The 21,792-nt window shown below is 42.4% G+C and overlaps 1 protein-coding gene across 1 annotated transcript; it reads left to right on the top strand.

The window, feature by feature from the left end:
• Positions 1–11,309: 11,309 nt before the first annotated feature.
• Positions 11,310–18,110, top strand: LOC112566969 (polycystic kidney disease protein 1-like 2). Its single transcript, XM_025243401.1, is given in 14 exon segments — positions 11,310–11,604; positions 11,753–11,920; positions 12,062–12,219; positions 12,431–13,084; positions 13,342–13,603; positions 14,101–14,344; positions 14,913–15,101; positions 15,600–15,864; positions 15,866–15,902; positions 16,045–16,152; positions 16,474–16,875; positions 17,099–17,248; positions 17,443–17,505; positions 18,084–18,110. Coding segments are annotated over 14 exon segments (2,958 nt in total). The 5' UTR covers positions 11,310–11,373.
• The last annotated feature ends 3,682 nt before the right edge of the window (positions 18,111–21,792 follow it).

Genomic DNA, 21,792 nt, shown 5'->3' with positions numbered 1-21,792 from the left:
GAACCATGGGGCATCACGAAGTCTGTCTCAGTAAACAAATAAAAAGCAAGCAGCCTTAAATACAACTTTAAACAGTTCATTCTTATTAGGCTCTCTACCACTGAATGCTGATGTCTTGAGTAAGACCAACATCTATTGATTGAGGATACGGTGCGTCTGCGCATGTGTGGAAGTGTCTGTTGGAATCTAGCCAATCAGAGGCCGGTATGGCGTCCGACACGCAATAGTCTCCCTGTCCTCTGGAGCAGGTGAAGATTGCAAGTCTGGCATTGCTTGGACTGTCTAGCCCTAAGCCAGACTGTTAGAGTAGAGAACCGTGTCTCCTGCTGGACTCCTACACAGAGGGCAAGAAAGTTTGATTGTTGGTTGATGTCATGCAGGACGCCAGAGTCTGCCACTGTGTCTGAAAGAACAGCAAGCTTGAAGACGAGCTGACGATGAGGACGATAATACTCTGCACGCTGCACTTACTTGGTACTTCGTCTTCGTGTTTTGTTTTAGTTCGTTTGTTTGTTTGTTTGTTTGTGTTTGATTTTTCATTTAATATTTAACAATTTTAGAAAGTAGCGAAACTTTATTTCAGATCGCAGTCCTTTTATTTCATTCTCTCTGTCTGTCTAGATATGAAACTTAATTTTTGACTAAATGTCTGTGTGTATGTGTGTGTGTGTTTGTGGAGCAGGGTTAAGAAAGTGTGTATCAGGTATTGAGGTGCTATTAAGTTTCAATGTCACCGTGGACAATGTTCGCCCTAATAAACCCCAAATATAAAACTTTTTCAGAGAACCGCGGACTCAAAATGATTAACATTCATCAATCTGTGGCCTTTACAGAGAAAAAAGTTTATTTAAATAATCAGATCATCATTTAGCTTTGTTAAAATATGTCTTTTTATTTATAAATTCAACAGTTTCTTTTTAATCTCCGTGTAATCATACACAGTTCTTTGGGGTCTAAGTCCGCGGGTCACTCGAGGTCAGGGGTCTATAGGGCTCACTGTGGACCCAGCTGAAGGCGATATGAGAGTCATCACTCCCACCACAAAACTGTCCATCACCTGTTTCTGGGATGCGCAGGTAAGACTGCCACAGCTTACTATCTTTACTGTAAGAATGCGTGTCAGTAATGCGCACACATGAAAAAAATTGAATGGCACCCTTGAGTTCCCAACACTAGCTGTGATACACGTGGAGAGGTAGACTTGACAACACACCGTTTGTTACCCGTTACAACTGATGCCATTCAGGAAAATTGTTTCCACAGGAAACCTCGAATGTCAGCGGGATGTTGGACACGAAGACTGCGCTGACACCAACTAGTCTGTCATTGGCGAGTGCAGCGTCTCAGGGAAAAGCCGTCTTCGACATCACAGGATCCACTCTGTCGCTTGGACAGTGCGTTGGCTTCCTTTTGCTCCTAGCGATCTTTCTTCCCACAGGTTTGATGATGATGATGATGATGATGATGATGATGATGATGATGATGATGAGATGATGATGATGATGATGATGATGATGATGAAAGTTCAAGAATGTTCTCTGCTGGTTGGAGATAGGTTACTACACATACAAGCTGAAAGTAAGAGAAACATTTTGATCTTGCTCCATACAGACACACAGTGATTTTGAGAGCATGGTACCTCACGCCGGCAGGAGGAACCCCAAAAAATCCTGTCTACGACACTGTGGAGGAGACCGTCTCTGTCATAGTATACAACGAAGAGCCAATCACAGATCTCCGTCTTGTCCACGCCAACGGATTTTACGACATGGTCGGCGACACCACAAAACTCACGGCCAACGCGACTACAGGGACCGCTATCACCGCAGACTGGCTCTTTGACAGCGACAGCTATATACAACAGGTTGTCTACTCTTTTAAAATAGAAAAAAAATTGTAAAAACTAATGAAAGCCAGAGAAAGCCATTTCTTGGTACACTTCTTTCTAAAGATATACAGAGCACATACTCAGACAGACGTTCATTTCCGTACACATGTAGCTCAGGTTAACCTTAATAAATATGAAAAAACAGACTGTCCAATAGTTTTTACAGATATGTCAAACACTAATAGTAATGTTTTCTGGTTCTTACGTTTATCCTCAGGTGAATAACGATGCCAGTCCCACGACCTTCACTTACCCACACGTCTGGAGAGATGCAGGTAATTTCCCCGTGTACCTCAACGTCTCCAACCGAGTCAGCGCCAGCAACACACAAACAAACGTCACAGTACTTCACCCCTCAACGGTTTTAGCTTTTCCACCGCCACCACCATCTTGCAGACCCTTGAGGAGCTGGTCCTGACGCTAGAAATGGCCTCTGACCTGAAGATCCCCATGGGTGATGTGACCTTTAACTTAACCTGGGGAGATGGTGCAGGACAGCTTGACGTTTTGAACATCACTGCTGGTCAGAGCCTCGTCTTCAGACACAACTACACTGTACAAGGTGACTGGAGCGGCAGCCTGGAGCTGGAATCAACGGTGCAAACCAAAGTCTTCTCATTCCCAGTAAGAGTCTGGGACAAGTTGAACGTTACCCTGAACATGTCGGCAAGAGCAGGTAAGCCAGGCGACAACTTCACCTTGTCCTTCCTCGATCCGCCAAGATCAGGCTTTCAGTTCGTCATCACCTGCAACGGTGATCACATGTTCAGCAACAACCAGTCGGAGTTGTATGCAAATTTCTCACCTCCCACCCCTCCCTACAGCGTTTCCTTCGAGAAGGTGGGAGTATACACCATCGACCTTTATGCCTTCAACCCTCTGTACACCTACAACACAAGTTATCTTCTCATCGTAGAAAACCCTATCGAACCTCAGCATCTCTCGATCCTTCCTGCGGAAATAATCATTCCGGTACCCGATGGCAGCATTAATCTTACAGCCGAAGCCGTAAACAAAACCTATGTGACGACCGCATTCTGCACCTGGGACTCGGGTCAAAACGATTCAACAGATGTGGTCTATCTGAAGCTCCCAGCAGACTTCCCTATAGGCAAGATGTACACCTTTGACTCTGCACGAACGTACACGGTATCTCTCCACTGCTGGAACAACATCTCAGATGCTTCCGTGAACTCCAATGTGACAACGAAGGCCTGGAACATGACTGACTTTAAACTGTCATACGAGAATATTCAGATTATGGACGGAATGATTCCTAAACAAGGGGTCCTGTTTACACTGTCCCTGCTCGACACGCACCGTCCTCCCTTAGGGCTCAACGCCGTCTTCATTTACGGTGACGGGACGAACCTCAGTCGAGAAATGCGAAACTGGACTCAAATTCACACTTATCCTTCGAGAAATGTCTACAACGGCACTTTGAACCTTAGACACCCAGTCAAAGGCAACATCAGTCTCAACTTACCCATGCGGGTGGGAGCCTTCCAGATCGCCGTGGAATCGTCTGGAGGCCTGGTGATGACCCACATCTTTCGCTTTAACGTTTCTGTTCCGAGAAACTTCACTGGAAATGCGACTGTGGATTTCGGAGACGGAAGCTCCACATGGACTTACCAGAAGGTAGGCACAGTGTGGATATTCTCCCACATCTATCAACGCGTAGGGTACTACCAGGCTTCCTTGACAGGTTATGGCCCAATAGTGTCCATTTACAACACTTCCACTCCATCATTCTCAGAGAAGGTCGAGTTTCCAGGAATACTGGAAGTGGAGGGATCGGTCGAAGACATGAATCTGCTGGTTGTACCAACAGAAATAACTCACCCACCAGCGAATGCTACCGCTTATATTTGGCTTGACCGCCCCCAGCATCGAGTAATGAACATGAACTGCTCGTTGGACTGGAATGAGATCATGGACGAGTATGTCAGGACCTGGACAGAGTCAATGGAGCCGTCTACTAACTTCATGCTCGGAAAAAGTTTTCAATACAACTACATCACACTGGGCTCCAAAGATGTGACACTGTCGTGTATGAACGCCTACTCCAGTAAAACTGTGACAAGAGAGGTTTTCGTGAACAACCAATGTTTCTCGCCAGACCCAATCTTCGACAGACAGTACAGCAAGCTGGCGAAGCCCATGACAGTTCTGAACTCTGTGAAGGTGAAGCTGATCACGCGCACGGTCATCAAGTGCACGGACATCAAACCCAGATTTACCTGGGCCATCAAGATCGTCAGAAACAGCTCGGTCATGGCCTTTGAGTACCCGGATCTGGACTACCTGACGTGGGAGCGTGGGCAGCTGGATCCCGACTTGTACCGGTTCAGTCTCAACATCTCCTTCGGGCGCGAGCATGACTTCTGTTGGCTGTCGGAGATGATATACGTCAGGGTGGAGAGGGCACCGCTAGTTGTTGACATCCAGGGCGGCAAGGTCAGGAAGACAGGTAAGTGGGCCTCACTAAAACATGTTTTCATCGGTCTTTTAGTGTGACAGAGATAACTGCGATGTTTTTCACCTGCCAGGAGATCCTCGCGTGATAGTGGACGCTAGGACAGGCTCCTATGACCCCATGAGAGGTTACGGCAACAACGAGGGGTTAGAGTTCACCTGGACCTGCAGGACCTACAACTCCACCAGCGTGCAAGAGCTACTCGCCCTGGACGTTACAGCTCTCTCTCTCTCCTCTGTTCCCTGCGACAGTATCTCCACTGAAATCGAGGCTGGAAGAAGACAACTTAACATCCCCGGCAGTGTGAAAACTTTGGGATTTATGTTTCAGGTAGAAATTTGGATTTATTTTGTATAAACTTAAGGCTTCTGCTTGTTTTATTTAACTGTCAGATTTTTGTCGTTTTTAATTTTGAAGGGGAAAATCGTCATAAACTATCAGGATATTGTGTGTCTTCATTAAGGTTGCTGTATCCTATGAGAGCTTGACATCCAACACCAGTGCGTATGTACAGTTCATCAAAGGCTCTCTCAGTATTGAAATCAAGTAAGAAGCAGTTTGTATTTATTGTCATTCTTGTTAGATGCACACTGTGAAGAGAAGTATTTCATACTAGTCCAGATTTTATAAGTACATGATTGCCCTCGTCCTTTTCTCACTGCTAATATAGTTGTGTGCTTGTGTGTGTGTTTATTCCTACACGCATACATACGTTCCTTTGTCATTATTTTATTATTAGTGATGACTAAAAAACTTGTATTAAAATTGTCCACTCGAAAATATGATAAACATGGGCAAAACTAAAACTTCATCTCGTTTCCAGCTGCATATTGAACTGTGGAATGAAAGCTGCAGTATCATCGAAGCTGGTTCTGTCTGTGACTTGCGATAGCTGCACACAAGAACAGATGGTGGATGCTGCATACGTGTGGAAGATGTTCAAAGTGAACACCACGACCAACGACAGCAAAGTCCGAAATCTTAGACACCAGCATTTTTGAAGCGAAAGGTAGGTTGAAAAAAAACAAGATGATGTGGCTGCTTTGTCCCGAGTGGTCAAGACCAGTGGATAGGAACAGAGAGGCCATATGCCATTTTGGAAGTATACATCGGTAGTTTAATGAGATATCATTTCACTGATGTGACTGACCCTGTGTCTGCAGACAGGTACAGTGGACGAGGGGCGATGATCACGGAGAATACGTTGGAAGGTTGTCAGACATACCGAGTGGAGGTTACCATGACACTGCCTGCTGATGGTTCAAACGGCTTTGCGGCATGGCAGTTCAGGACCAACTGTCCGCCATGGGGTGGCACCTGCACGGTAACACCTCTACAAGGTAAACGAACTTACAAGATTGTAAATAAATAATGAATATGTATTGTATTTAAATATCGTGCTCATACCCGAATAAGGGACCTTCTATAGAAATATTTCGCATTGTAAGCCCTCTTCTTCTGCTGTGCGATTAAATGTCCAAGTTCAAAGTGAACTTTACTGAAAGATTTATCCTTCTTTTGCTGTTAGGCCAGGTAATGACGGACTACTTCTCGATGTTTTGCGTGGGTTGGAAAGACGAGGGCGTGTCTGATGCCATCAACAGCACCCGGGATGTGAACCTACTCTTGGCGCCTCTCGTTTACAAGTTTCTGCTGAGAAGAAATGTCACGGTGTTCCCTATAGCTGAAGGAGGTGTGGAGAGGAAACTCTTATTTGCTTGTTTTCTTTATTGTTTTCGCTGATCAATCGCAGACAACAGAGAAATGCACTAATTGAAATGTCTGAATACAAGAAACATCTCCGGAAAACAAATTGATAAAGAACGGAATGTTTACTTGTTGCCAGGGGAGAGCAAAATGCCTCGAGTTATGCTACCGCTCATACCAGGGGGAGATGACTCTGAGTACGAGCTGGTGGCTCGAATATTTGATCCATGGAATGACTTCGTTGAGGTCTCCCAGCCAATCAACGTGAGTACCTTTGAACTGTGCAGTATATGTAATCCTCTACAAGTGTAACTAAGTAACAAGCATGATAGTGTAGCTTTGCCAGGTCCTGTTCAGTCTGGCCATTGCAGCTGATGAACATTTCTGTCCTGCCACCAACACTTCATGTTCTTCCAGGTACATGATGTTAAATCTCTTTGAAATGTTCCAGAAAATAGGATGGCCTTCGGATAGACCGAGAGAGAACAGAAGGATGACAGGAAATGGAGAATAGCAGGAAAAGGGACGATTAAATTAAAATGATGCATTAATGTGATTGTTTTCAGCTTTACTTCGACGACAACAATACAGATTTACAAGCCACTTTGACATTTTGGGATGGTCAAGCTTTCTACACGAATTCGTCATCTACCTTGACAAAGCAGATGAGAGGACTAACCATTGCCAGCTCTCTCATCTCTACATTCGTGAGTAACAGACGATAAACATTCTTAAAGAGCTTCCAATATCTTCCAACAAAATCACTGGAACGAGAGAAATTAAGACACATAGGTTACTTCTTAAGTTAAGCTGCAGATAAATATACATAATGAAGGCAAAAAAGGTTCTAAAACTAGGAACTTTCATCATGAAGGGGAGAGAAAGCAAAAAGATTTGTAGTATCACTATTATAAACTTACTTATAATGAAGCTTTTTGTAGAATGTTTCAGACAATCAGACGGAACTGGAGATCGCCCAGGAGAGTAGCTCGGGGGTAAGGTTGTTAATCCATTAATAATGATCTTCATTTCTGATCCCTGTTTTTACTGAACGTCCAACAGTCTATCATGCTTCAGATATTCTCAGTATTCTTGCAACATTAGGCAATGAATTTAATTACATATTCAATTAACTTTATGGAATTATTTTTATAAAATAAGTTGTATAGAAATTATATTGAAGATCATGTTTTTATAACCTCCCTAATAAAAGTGTGTACTTTTTCAGATTTTCGTGTAAAATGACATTTAATTCAACAGAGAGACTGAAAGAGAGAGCGTGTGAGTGTGAGAGTGAGATGCCATTCCACCCAAATCGGTCTTCTTTGTCTCCTTATATTGGTCTTATCTCTGTCTCCGGATTAGATGGTGGATGTTTGGCAGGCGCTCTTTTATATTATTACATCAAATGATTTTCTTTTCGGTAGACCAGCGAGAATGTGTTGAGCGCAGACTGGAAAGATGTTTGGTACGAACTCCAGAATCCTCCAAGCACTCCGAATAAAGACAATCTGACTTTGGTAAGATTGATGTTTTGTCAACAGATTTTCAACAACATATCACCTTTGTGTGTTTATAAGTGAATATGAGCTTGACTGAGTAAGGCATTACTTACATTCACACACGCATACGCACTCATAAAAGATTCTGGACTAACTGCCACTGCTACAGGTCAAGGACAAGTTCATTAACATGGTGTGGGTCCGCGGGGAGGATGCCAGGAACCTCTCTGGTCACGGACTGACGGCTCTGGCGGAGGGTCTGAGCATGATCCTCCTCAACCCCACCACAACCAGCCCCGACTCCGTGGTGAGTGTTTGAGATAAAGGTAGCACAATAAAATGCGTAGCGGTAGCAGTAGAAGCCAGCAAACTCTGAGTTCTCTAACTGATCATTTTTATCTATTCTACTTCGCCATTTTGCTTATTTTGACTATGTGCGTCAGCAGTGTCTTAACAGGATTCTTTTTTCTGCATTTGACCCGAAGAGTTTCGATACAATGAAAGTGGTTGTCCTGGGTTCAGATCTGGTCTCGAGCATGTTGTTCTTTCTCTCCATGTGGCATCGGTTTACAAGGCTGGCTGCTTTTTTTTTTTTATAAAGTTTGCCTCATCATTATCAGGCAGGTTAAAGGAGTAAAGTAAGCTTTGCTTTTTCATATCATATCCTAGACACTATAAGGTACCTATACTTCATTGACCCTGAAGCCTCTAGAGTCTAGATCATGATATCCTTTACATTTACATTTGTTCTCATTAACCCTCACTAACCCTCAGTTGTGGCCACTGCGAGTTTTATTTTGCCTTTTTTCCACAGGAAGCCACCGTAGAGCTGATAGAGATGGCTACGGAATCACTACAGACTTTGTATACCACCAAGCCTTACCCAATATTCGAGAACCTGAAAGAGTCTGTGTCCGGTAAGAGATTGAGGTTCAGTTATCTTTTTTTTCCAACAATTCTTCTAACTGAAACTGTCACTTGTAGTGCTAGAATGATATTAGAAAACGTTGAACTGTTTTCATTTATCTATTTCTGATTATTCTTCCCGATTCCACAATGATGCAAAATAAGTGTTTGTCTTGATATAAATCTTACAAAATTTAGCGGAGTTCAAAGGTCACAATTATTGAAATTTGAGTTGTCACACGGTATATATGTACACATTATAATGTAATGTCAGGTGATTATCAGAATCAAATATATGTATTGTAAATAGAGATAAGTCAATAAGTAATTCAGTGATCACTACTTAGCCAGTTACATTATTTCGTATTCTCCATCTTTGCTGAAAGGCTGGTGTGTATTATTCGTCAAGTTCCAAATATTTCAAGTTCAAAATGTTCATATAGACCATGGATGATGGATCATGAACACTTTTCCCGATTTAATGACTTGTTTATTGTTGTTGCTGTTGGAGACAGCCTTACTCCAGGATCTTTCTCATGTCCACAGCAATGGCGGCGCTACTGGATCGCCTCATCGCCGCCAGCGTCCCGTCATACAACATCGCAGATGGTCGTGGAATCGTCTTCAACTCCTCCGACATCAGCGAAGATGACACAAAATTTATCCAAGAGAGTTTGGGTATCGCCTCAGCTGAGAAAGATCACCAAAAGATAGAACTGGTAAGATTAGTAAGAGCTCCTAGTTCATAAAAGATGTTTAACAAAAGGTGTAGAATAATTCCGGCAAGATGGACATCGCAATGTAAACTACTAAGACTAGCTCGGCTTTGCCAAACGATGCAATCTGTGAATTGCTTGGAACTTAATGTAAAACTAGAAATTAAGACATTATCTGCCCCTTTAGATTAGGAGGGTCGTGCCGAGGTTGGAGGAGACACTACAAGTCATGCACAACTGCCTGCTGGCTGGAATGGTGGTCGGACAGAGCCCGGAGATGGTCGAGCGAGGCGGAGTGTCTTTGATGGCCACCAAGATGACAGGGAAATCTTTGAACTCCAGCACCGTTGTCGCTGACCCCAACACAGTCCACCTGGCCATCGGCAGCGGGGCTGGAACAGACAGCGACCCCAACGCGGAAGTCGAAGTCAAGGTAACCAATAACGAATAAAAAAAAATATTTTTAGACATTTATTTCATATCAGGAGAGTTTGTCTTTCAGTGAAACTGATACCCTTTCCCACATCATAATAATAGACGATCTTGTTACTCAAGCTAGATATTCGGGTTGTGTCCCTTTGCAGGCCACGGTGTACACCCAGAACCCGTATGCCTGGTCCAGCGATTCCTCTTCCTACAACATCACGTCGCCGGTCGTACGGGTGGATCTGCGAGACAACAACGGCACCCGAGCGCTGAGCACACTCAGCATGACGATCAAGAGAGGTGCCAAGGTCCCGCTACCTTCTCTCGGCTCCTTTCTCTCCAACGACACCCGCGGCGGCTTCGACAACTTGCTGTACCATCGCCTGTCAGTGCCCTCCCTTTACTCCACAGTGGTGACGTACATACAACTTCCACTTGAGATGGGGAACGTCGTAGCCTACTTCCGGTCTGGTAAAGCGCCCTCGCTGGACAGGTTTGAAGATCAGATACGAATTTTCTTGATGCAAGAATGCGTGGCTTTCATAAAGATGATGTAGACAACAGTTTTACACGTGATCGTTCAAGGTGTGAAAGTCGTCTATGATGGCAAGTAAACAAGTCATTTTCGTAAATCAAACAGTCAATAAACTGAAATTTCATTCTCTGCTTTTGCTCGTGTTCTCAGGTATGACTTTAAAATAAAAGGAAACCTCGTTCTCTCACCTGAAATTGAACTGGCGCAGTGTAAGTAGTCGACACGCTTTCTATTTATATACTTACTAACATATTTATTTATCAGTTAATTGTTCACATCTTTATTCATTTATTCATTTCTTCAATCATCTTTATATTTTTCCTTTCTTTTTTATATTTTTTATTGTAACATTTCTGGCAAAAGAGATCGATGTTGTAATTAGAAAAGTGTAAACAGCAAGACGCCATTGAAGAAAGAGATCTTGCAACTTCTTGTTTTTCCACAGCTGCCGACATAAATACAACAACTTTTAAGTTTGTTGTGCCCGCTAGCATCCTTAATGTTGGGGCAGCAGTGGTTGGTTTCTACGTATCTGAAAGTAAGTTGATTAGTACTGCAAATAATTCAATTTTGTACACACGCGCACACCTACACACAAACACACAAAAACTTACACATTTAGTAACTTAATTTACATTTCTACATTCTTATCAAATATAAAAAAGACAGGAAACTTCCACAAGTAACAATAAATTAATAAATTAATATTATTATTATTATTATATGAATAAATTAATATGCAAAAGTTCTAAGATAATGACAACAAATAATAATTCAGAAAATGTGAAAATACCTTTGTTTGTTTATTTCAGAGCATGATCTCTCCTTTTAATCAGATTTACTTCCGTGTTTTCAGGTAACACGACCTTTGCTTTACAAATACCTGTCTTTCACTGACAGCTGCTTTGTCTGGGACGAGACCAACGTGAAGTGGGTTCCAGCCTGCAAGGTGATCAATGCTCACGAGTTAGATAGGGCGAGTTGCAGGTGTGAACAGACTTAAAACTATTATAGACATTCTATTGTCCGTGCAGTCTAGCTCTAACAGTCACTCGGTTTAAATATGACTGCAAGCCACTGAGACTGGAAATACTGGGTTAGAAAAACAACGCATCGGGTTGCAGCAGTTCTACCCATCCGCTAGTATAAATAAATTCTTTACATAACGATAATAATTCATTGTAGATAATAAGTATGGGGTCGTGTGTCTGTAGATGTCCTCCGCTCCCACTGCTACCGAGACAGTGTGCACCTGTGATAATCCACCAGGTGTGGCCTTTGCCAGCGCTTTCATGGTGCCGCCCAACACTATCGACTTCAAGCTTGTTTTCTCCAAGTTTGACCCCAACAACGCCTCTGTGTACGGCACACTGATTGGTCTTCTGCTTGTCTGGGTGCTGGGCGTTGTGTGGGCCCGACGTCAGGATAAGAAAGACAAGGAAAAGGTAAATGTCTTGTAAATGTAGAAATTTCACGTCTTTCGTACGGTACATAGTGTGTGTGTGTGAGAGAGAGAGAGTCATTTGTTGTAAAACAAAAAATTATACTTATGTGGCGATTTATCTGTCATTTTTAAACATCCTCTCATGGCAGTGGTTAGTAAGTTTCCTAAAGGACAATGCAGTGGAAGAAGGTTACCTGTACCTGCTGACAGTCCACACAGGGTTAAAACGAGGCTCTGGCACTAAATCCAACGTTAGTTTCGTCCTCGGCGGCTCTCATGCGGACTCCGGCATCCGGGTCTTGTCGGATGGCAAACGGGTTAGAAGAGTTATTTCCTATACCAGTAACTTTTAGTTAATAGGAGCTCACTAGAGACTGCTTTTGTTTTTGCCTGCGATTCCTTCCCCTTTATTATTATTATTGTTGTTGTACTGCAATGGTCTACTCGTACCGTGACAGGCACTAGCAACTGGGAGTGTGATGAGGTACATCATGGCCACGGGGTCGTGTCTGGGACATCTAGACTACGTACGCATCTGGCACGACAACAGCGGCGGGTCTTGTGCCGGCTGGTTCCTGAGAAGAATGGATGTTGAAGACCTGCAGACGGGACAGAGGTCAGAGACAATCTTTTAACACAATAAAGATAGGGAGTAAAAGAATCTACTTAATTCTGTATCTTTCGAAGTCATTCAGAGAATGCAATTTTGTTCTGGTGAAAAGTTTCTATTTCTATTATTCGATTTAAAAAAGAATTTTTTCCTACTTCATCACCTTTGTTTCATACCTCTGTAAATTCATGAATATTCCCGCCATCTTGTTCTGTAGTATGCTGGATGAATATTTGTATGAGAGAACTCCGCTTGATCCTCATTCCATCAGCATAGTCTCCGTTATCCAGGTATTTGTTTGTATGCGAGCGATGGCTGGCCGTGGACAAGGACAACGGTGTTGTAGACCGTCTCGTTCCATTGGCTCAGCAGGACGAGATCATGTCCTTCGACAGGCTGTTCTCGGAGTACACCAAATCGGCATCACCGACACCCACCTGTGGCTCTCCTGCTTCATGCGTCCCGCGCCCAGCACCTTCACGCGCGTGCAGCGGGTGTCGTGTTGTCTAGTCCTGCTGCTGCTGACCATGATCACCAGCGCCATGTTCTACAAGGCTGAGGACAGTGAGACTGGAGCCAGCGCAAGTGAAAAACTTTTCTATTCTGTTTGTCCACATATAGACTTCCTTAATTTTCCTTCTTTAAAAAAACTGTTTTTCTCTCATCTTCACAGACTCAGAGGGCATGGAAGTGAAACTTGCTTTCCTGCGCTTCTCCGTGACAACCTTGTGGACGTCGTCAGTCTCCATCATCATCACCTCCATTCCTATCTTGATTTTTGTTCTTATCTTCCGCAATTACCGGCCCCTATCAGGGCCCAGGGCTCAAACCAAAAATGCCTAAAGGGGGAAGTCACTAAAGCAGCAGACATGTGAGTTACTTTCAATTTTATGCAAAAACACTTTAACAAATTGTTTTTCCTATAATTGCTTGAAAAAGGTGTAATTTTACAGGATGTGTTTTCTACTGATGAAAGAAAAAAGAAAAAAAGATGGAGTGATTTCTATCTTTACACAAAAAAAGCGCTAGGAAAGTAGAAGACATGAAAAACGAAAGAACAAAAGAATCATTGTATAACAACATTTTATACAAAACATTTTTATTCAGTGTTTGTATTTAATCTTCTAGGCGTGACACGCCTGACCTCAAAGAGAACACAGGCAAGTCGGAAGAGAGCCCGAAGGACTCTATGGGAATCAATCTGCAGACTAACCTGCTGCCCCACTACTGGTGCTACATCGGCTGGCTGCTCCTGATGGCGACTGCAGCGACCTGCGCCTTCTTCCTGGTGCTGTACAGCATGCAGTGGGGCATCACTACCTCCGAGGAATGGCTTGCCTCCTTCGTGTTTCTCTTCTTTGAGAGCATCTTTGTCATGGACCCTATCAAGGTAGACAGGCTTTTGAGCATGCGAAATCCCTCAGTCAATAAAATCTTTGTACAAAAAGGCAGAACAAAAGAATTTTTAATGGATTATTGATGAAAAATTCAGATGGCATTTTATTGTCCTTTGTATCAGGTGATGATTGTGGCTTGCCTGCTTGCCTTCTGCGCACAAAACCCATATAGTGCACAGTCGCAAGATGAAGATGCGAGGCTTTGAGCGTATGCAGGTGGAGACCACTACATTTAGCTCAAGGGAAACAAGTCAGTGAACGATTGTTTTTGCCTTATGGTCATTGTCATCTGATCTAGTCTTGCCGGCTACACCCTCTTACTTTGATCTTCTACCTAGAACATAATGAAACATTCACTGTACTTCTCACGATCTGGTTGTCTTGGCAACCAACACATACAGCTATACGGCTTTCTTCCACTGATGCACTCTTAATATTTTCTGATGAACTAGAACTTGATGTAATGCTGACTATTCGGTCTTACCCACAGATCGCATGGCTGCTCCCCCAGACCCGGTGCCAGCCAATGTTTTGGCAGAAGTCTCGCAAGCGGCGGTTACTGGAGCAAGAGTCTCAGCGGGTCTTCTACGACCTCCTCCTCCACAGCTTCTTCGTCTTCTGTGTCTTCTCTCTGTCGTACGGCAGCCGAGACTTACAATCTTTTTCCCAGAACAACCATCTAGACTACCTGTTGTACAACTCGCTTGGGTGGTGCCCCATTTCCCTTCGAAAGTGTAAGCTCCTTTTTGTTTTCGTGCCTTGACCTCGGTAAATGACAAAGGTCAGTCTCTCTGTTACAAAAATTGGTAGAGGATAGTAAATTGACCTCCCGATTCTTTCTATTGTCCAGATGCAGAGTGTGTAATATAAAATCCATAACAACAATTGAAAGCTACTTGTAAACAAATTAAACTCAGAATAGTGGAAGTAAAATCATTTGTCATCAGTGTAACCAGGTTCAGTTCCTCTGTAGATCACCAGGCGAGAAGAGGTGATGAGGTGGATGAAGGAGACGATGCTGCCCGTGTTGTTTCCTCGGAGAGACAGTCTGGGTAACAGCCTGCAACTACGTGAACGAGTCTTCACCTCTGACCCCAGCAGCTTCAGGGTTGGTCCCGTCCGGTCCGTCAGCTCAGGATGCCTTTGAGTGAGAGAACCGTCATCGAAATTCGATAAAAATTGTTTACAATTCTTGGCCACAATTTTGTTGTGCTGGAAAGAAAGAGAGGATGTAGCTAAGAAATATACACATATCTTTTTTTAAAGAAGCAAACAGTGCTTACTGATTGTCTATTGTAAAAGGGGAAAGAACCCGTATGGTCAAGGGCTACTCGTCCCTGCTCGGAAGGCGCCAGTATTGCCCCCCTTACAGCATGGGGCAGGAGGAGACGGAGATGTACTGTGTAGGGTGGAAACCACTGGCTTCTTGCTCCTACGAAGAAAGAAATACCAAGCTGAGCCGGGTCGCCTGGATGTACCAGAGCTTTGAAGGCATCTCCTCCCTGCCTGTATGGGGAACTTACTCCGTCTACAGCAGTGGCGGCTACGTTATGGACTTTTCCGTCAACTGGTAGGACATGTTCCTTTTCAAGTACAGCGACATATTTTTTGCTACTATTTTTTTTATATTTTTACTTTGACCATAAGCCATTCACTTCAACGGTTTTTTTGGTTACTACAGACAAGAAAATCAAGGATAGGTTAATAACAATAACAATATTAGTGAGGATGAAGATGATGATTGCCAAGGTTATTGTCTTGGCTGCTATTGTGATTGTTTTTACAAATCCTGATCAATGAATCTCTCATCGTGCCATCTTAGACAAAAGGCCATGCACATTTAATTTTTGAATGTGTTTACCTAAGATACACTGTTTTACATTTTTTAAATAAATTTATTAACAGTGACTGTTTTATTCGTCAATTTTTGGATAGGTGGTTTTATTTATTTATTTACCTCAGGGACGTGATATCGCTAACACTTACAAGAACTAGAAGAGAATATTTGGCTGGATGAACAGACGCGCGCCGTCTTCGTAGAGTTTTCGCTCTACAACCCCGACAGCAACCTGTTCTCCTACCTGCGACTCTCTGCTGAGTTCCCTGAGACTGGGGCATCATTCATAGGAAGGGAATTGAAAACATTCCACATCTACCAACACCTGCAAGCTAATGGGCTACTACATGTATATTGTCGAGATCATCACTGCTCTCGGTGTCCTCGTCTTCACCATCAGGATGGCAATCAAGATCAAACAACAAAAATTACTTTACTTCAGTAATTCCTGGCAGGTGGGAACTCCTGTACCTTTATTTAAGTTCACCTTAAAATATTAATAATAAGATTAACGTAAGAAACTGGCATACAGCCTTTTGTACAGATAGTAGCCTTTAGATTGCATGATAGAACTGACATATGTTATGCCATCCACAGATGCTGGACCTGTTCATCGTATTAATTTCCTACGGCGCCGTTGCCTTCTACGCCATCAAGACAGTAAGGTCCAACGACTCCATGGCTGCTTGGCGCGATAACCCTAAGGTAAACCCTAGGTACTTATCATGTACAATAACTTCTTACAATATCTGATCTCCGACATCACAAAAAGAGTTGTCACTGAAATATTGGACATTTTAAAATATAACAGTCATATTAATAGGTTTGATTTTTTCTTTTGAGACCAGAGTTGTCTTTCTAGTCTCAAGATTGTCAGTTATAAATTATTTTGTGTTTACGACTCGTTGACATATGAAAGAGACGCATTTGAAATGATGTGTCATCATTAAATTGTAGAATAAAGTAAGACACATACTTGGTTTTTATCAAGCTTTCCTTTGTCTCATTCCTTCTACTTCCACTCAGCAATACGTGGACTTCTACCAGACGGCCTTCTGGGACAACATGTACGGGTATTGGCTGGGCGCCGTCGTCTTCCTCACCACCATCCGCCTGCTGCGCATCCTGGGCTACAACCGACGACTGACGATGATCGCCGCTGTGCTGGCCAACTCCGGCCGGGACCTGTTCGGCTTTTCACTCGTCTTCGCCGTCGTCTTCACGGCCTACCTGACAGCAGGCTACATCGTCTTCGCCAGCACCTTGTCCGAGTTCCGCACTCCACTCGACTCGGCCTACGCCTTGTGCCAGATGCTGCTGGGCAGGAACGTGCTGGCCGCCTTCTCCGAGGACCTGGAGATGTTCGCCTGGATCTTCTTCATTTCCTATGTCATCCTGGTCTTCATGATCCTCATGACAATGTTCCAGGTGAGTCCTTTAGGCTATTCCTCTCTATTCTGGCTTTAAAACTCGGTGTAGCTCAAGGCAGAGAAAGATTCGTTGTGTACGCTCGCTAAATTTAACAATACTTCGTGTACAGCTACCTAAATTCTGTTTTAGTGGGAGTTAGGTTCGATGATCGGAGGCCGGAGGACATGAAAAAACTGTTTCAGAAATTTTTTCGTGGTATAAGACGGTGACCTGTGTGCAGGCGATCCTGTGTGGGACCAGCACGACTGTCCGTACAGATATAAGCACCATACCGGCTCCGTACGGACTGACCAACATGTTCGTCAAGGTCTCCCACATCATCGCAGATTTGCTCCCTGCCTGGCTTGTACAGGGAGACAGGTACTCTTCTGTTTATTGTTTACTTTTGCTCCAGTATGACGTGACATGTGTGTGTGTGTAAATTAGTAAGTTCATATCTGTGACCAAACTGTAAGAAAAACAATTTTAAACTATTTTACCCTTAAAATATGCCGCAAAAGTGTATTTGAAACAGATAGAACACACTTAAATCTAAAGGCATATACCACGGTCACGTGTCTGCAGGTGCGGTCGAAGGACATGCGCAGTCAGGAGGGAACACAACAGCAGGTTGATATGCAGCGTCAGGTGAGTCACTTTAATGACACTATTCTTTATCTGGTCTTCTTGTTCATATACATGAGCTCTCAAGCAAGTTTCATGTAGATTGAGCTATCATTATCAGTTTAAATTATTCTTCTACTCATTTAGTTATTTTTGTTAATTTGTGGAAAAGAGAAAAAAATCACACGTGGGTCAAACTGCCTCTAGCCTAGACATCTTCAAAGAGTTAATAAACTCTCTGTCAGTATCCGAAAACATACAAATGTGAACATGTAAGTCTCGAAATTCGACTGTTAGAAATGTTCCTCTTTCTTAACCCTTTGCTTTACATTTGTAAATGTTCTTACACTTTCCTTCTCTTTCTTATCTGACTAGACCCAAGAGCAACAGACCGCATAAAATGGACTTCCTTCAGTTCACAACCACACGATTAAGTTGAGGATTCAGACAAATCGGAGAGAAACTCAAATTAGATGTGAGATAATTTATTTCAAGAAAGCAAAAGTCTTCAAAAAAGGACACAAAACATTACTTCAACCTTTTATGACAGAATCTTGAGTTTTTGTACAACTTAATTGCGTGTCTTTTTAATTACTTTGCAGGCATTGTATATCTCGAAGGAACAATAAAGCAAATGTATTTCAGACCGTCGACTATTCCTTAACAACGGATTTTTATTAAAATTGTTTCCTTCACTATCTTGTACGTTTCTTGATAGTTTTCATGTTGTTGGACTCATTTTTTTTCTTAAACAAATTTGCGAATAAACGTGCGTGCACATCTCTTTTCGTCTCTATCTTCATCTCAAGATGATCATCAGCGTCAAAGCAGCTGATAGTTAGTTTTTTTGTGTCGAAGCTGATGCACAATCAGCTCGGTCCGGGTGGAGGGTAAAAACGCCGAAGTGGACAACAGTGCTCCCCACTTTCTGCAATAAATGTGATTGGAGTCTCTGTTTGCTGAGCAAAACAAACATTTGAAAGAAAAAATTGATACCAACCTGGTGTTGCTGGACAGAATAAACAGACTGAGGGGAGGGGTAAAATTTGAATGAGTTGTTAACATTTGATTCTCAAATCGTTCTTTCTAATGCTCCAGAAGGTACCCATCTTTCATTTTCTTTTAGACAAAGTGTACAAAAATGTTCAAGAATCTGCTAGCATTTGAACACACATCACTGACAACAAGAATGGAAAAAACAGAGAGAAATTGATTCGAGTATTGATTTGTATAAAGATTTTCAATAACATTAGAAGTACCTTCATCATGTATGACGACCGGACCTACCAAGTAGACACTGCTTTGCAGACAATCATCAAAACTAATATTGCAAGACATATTACATGTTATAGATTATTTTAAACAAATTAAACCTGAAACATCATAGAAAGCGAGAGTAGAAAACATTTGAAAGAAAATGTTTAGAATTACATTTTTATTTCCTAACTTTTTTCCCGAAACATTGCTATTTAAAGACCATTGCTGAACAGTTCCCTCTGTGTATCACTAACACGAGCAATCAAGTGGCTGAAGTGAGAGAAGGACACACGTAGCCATTGTCTGTCCTCTGAATGACACGTCATCAATAATACATTGTTCCAAGTTCACGAAGAGCCCGGAATACTGTTGCACCAAAGGACTGGGGTAACTCTACAGAACGGCCTGTAAAGATTATTAGAATTGTTCCTGTACGGATATTTGTTCAGGTTAGTTCTGTGTCAATAACCACATCCTTGCCTGCTTCCAGCAGCTTTTTTGTTTCCTTACAATTGAACGCTCGCGTGTTTCCTCTCCTCGCCACGGTCTCTGAGGGTGGGAGGCAATGAAATTAGTCAATGGTCCAGTAAAGGAATGTCAGGAAAGCGTGACTATGAAACGGAGCACCTCCTAATCGCCTGGAAAACAATCTTCAAAGGGTTCAGAACAATGCTGGTCTTAGTTTCCTCTGTAGAATGAGAGTAGACCGCGCTCCCCGCCCCCACCTATTTCTCCTCCTCCTTGAGCTTTACTGGGTGGAAGATGGATCACGCATTGATTACAAGGTTTGATCACCACACTGAGCCATCGATGTCTTCACGGCTTGCATCTTTATACATGTCCGAGTTACAAAGGTCTTACCTGCAGAATCGGATTCTTTGGTGCAACTCTCCTCTTATTGCCATGGATGAGACAGGAGAAAATTAACAGTCACATCCCACGCCTCACTGTTTGAAATTGTCTTTCTCTTTAGTTTATTTCTATACAGCAACATCAGTAACAGTAGGCACATTGCACTTCGGGTAACATCACGGCCAGATGTCACGAGGGTTACTGCATTGTTTGCGAAAATGTGGGCTTAAACCGTGTGCAAATATTTTACAATTCTGTTATATTCATAACTATAAACTTCAATTTATTGTGCTCAAAGGGTAACAGGGACATCGCAAACAAAACAGACACAATAAAAACATTAAAACAGCAGGAGAGTTAGTTGGAAGAGGACAGAGTGATAAAGAGACAATGGATGACAAAGTGACGATCAACAATTTTAGCCAACGACACAATTAAACGAGAATTCGATGTTGGACGCATAAACAAAATGTTCTGTATTTGTATTTGAACAAAGAATAAAATTATTTGACCAAGTCAGACACATCTGCACATTTGTAAAGAAACTACGGTCTCCTTTCAGTCAAGAAAGTTTCATTAGTTGTCTCATCGAAGAGAACTACAAAATACAATAAATATAATGTGTGTTTGCTGTGCCTGTGAATAGCAGTGTATGAACTACGTATAAGCTTACACAGTCTTGTGTAATATGGTTTTAATTAAAAATATTCCTCGGCAAATTCTATGCTATGAAGCTCGCTCCACAGAATATTTCTTCACGCGATACCGCAGGTCAGTGCGTTTGCTCGATCGTCTACCCAACCGCTGGTGGACAGTGGTTGTGTCTTTTGATAGACTTTTCCCTTGTTGTGTCATAAAGAGCAGTAAAGGGACTTAATTAAAGAACAGTAAATTATGAATTTCCGGCTTGCAAAAGTGAGGGGATGGAGCGATACTATTTTGAGTACAAAAGCATTATAGTTTCATGATGTCTTGATACAGATTGTATGCCCTTGACTGGCAATATACGATCCGTCCAGTATTTTGCCAGACAAGGGCATACAATCTGTCCATTCCATTAGCATGACATCCTAGCTGTCAGTGAGATTGTGTCGCATCCTGGAAGAGGAACAAAGTGTTTGCTGTGCTGGTTTAACCATTGTTGAGAACGCGGATGGTCTGTTGACCACACAACTGTATTTCATCATTTCATTATAGTCTACTTTCCTTGGTTTTAGCGTCTGAGACAGATCAGAATTGGAAGAAAATAAATTTTACATTTATAGAGACGATTAAAAAGAACAGAACATGATACCTTTCTCTTTTTTCCTCAGGGCTGTATAAGTGACGAGACAGAAGACAAATTCCTCTCCATCACTCAGTGTGCCCCAGCGGATCTCTCATTCTACGAAGCCAGAAAGAAAAAAGAAGAGAGAAAAATAATAAATAATTAAATTGACGTAACTTGTCATATCTGTGGTATGTTTTTTGCATACCAAAACATTCGCAAAAGGTAGAACAGACAACAGAAAAATTAAGTCACTCCCATGGTTCACATAGACTACATCAAAAGCCTTTCAACATACCCAAGCTGTATCAGACAGAGCTTAATTTTCACGCTAGATGTTATAACGAGACTTCAGGTTATCTTGAGTTTTGATGATAAACCTTAATGAATCATTGTAAGCATGCAGGTATGAATTTTTGGTGATTCTTCGGCCGATGCTTGATATATATATATATTCGATGTAACAGTCTAGATGAAGCAGTATCAAGATTTCTACATATTATTCTGCTGTGTGCACCATACATTAGCTGTTGATAAATTAAAAACAGACACAATTAATTTTGCTGGTTGGCTGTCTTTGATAGCATCACTCACTTGAAAAAAAAGCCATGGAGAACTTTCTTTCATTGAATTCAAAGAGAAATGAAAAATAAAATCAAATTGTTTCAGTAAAAGAAGCAGTTATTTAAAAATAAGATCGATGGTTTCTGTGGTAAAGGTCGTTTCGTTTGTTTCCAGTTAGTTTAGGTTGTATTGATTTGATGCCATGGTGCTTCGGAGCTTGTATGGAAGTGTTTGCTGGACATCCAGCCAATAGGACGCCAGCTGTGACGTCAGATCGCGATAGTCTACCGAGGACTGCCCGAAGGTTCTAGTCGTGAGCCAACTTCCTGAGGTACCGAGGTTCATCCCTTTGTCAAGTCTTATATAGGAAG

This window comes from Pomacea canaliculata, linkage group LG6, assembly GCF_003073045.1.
Source record: "Pomacea canaliculata isolate SZHN2017 linkage group LG6, ASM307304v1, whole genome shotgun sequence".
NCBI lineage: Eukaryota > Metazoa > Mollusca > Gastropoda > Architaenioglossa > Ampullariidae > Pomacea > Pomacea canaliculata.
The sequence above is the reverse complement of the archived record's forward strand: the minus strand, read 5'-3'. Positions and strand labels throughout refer to the sequence as shown.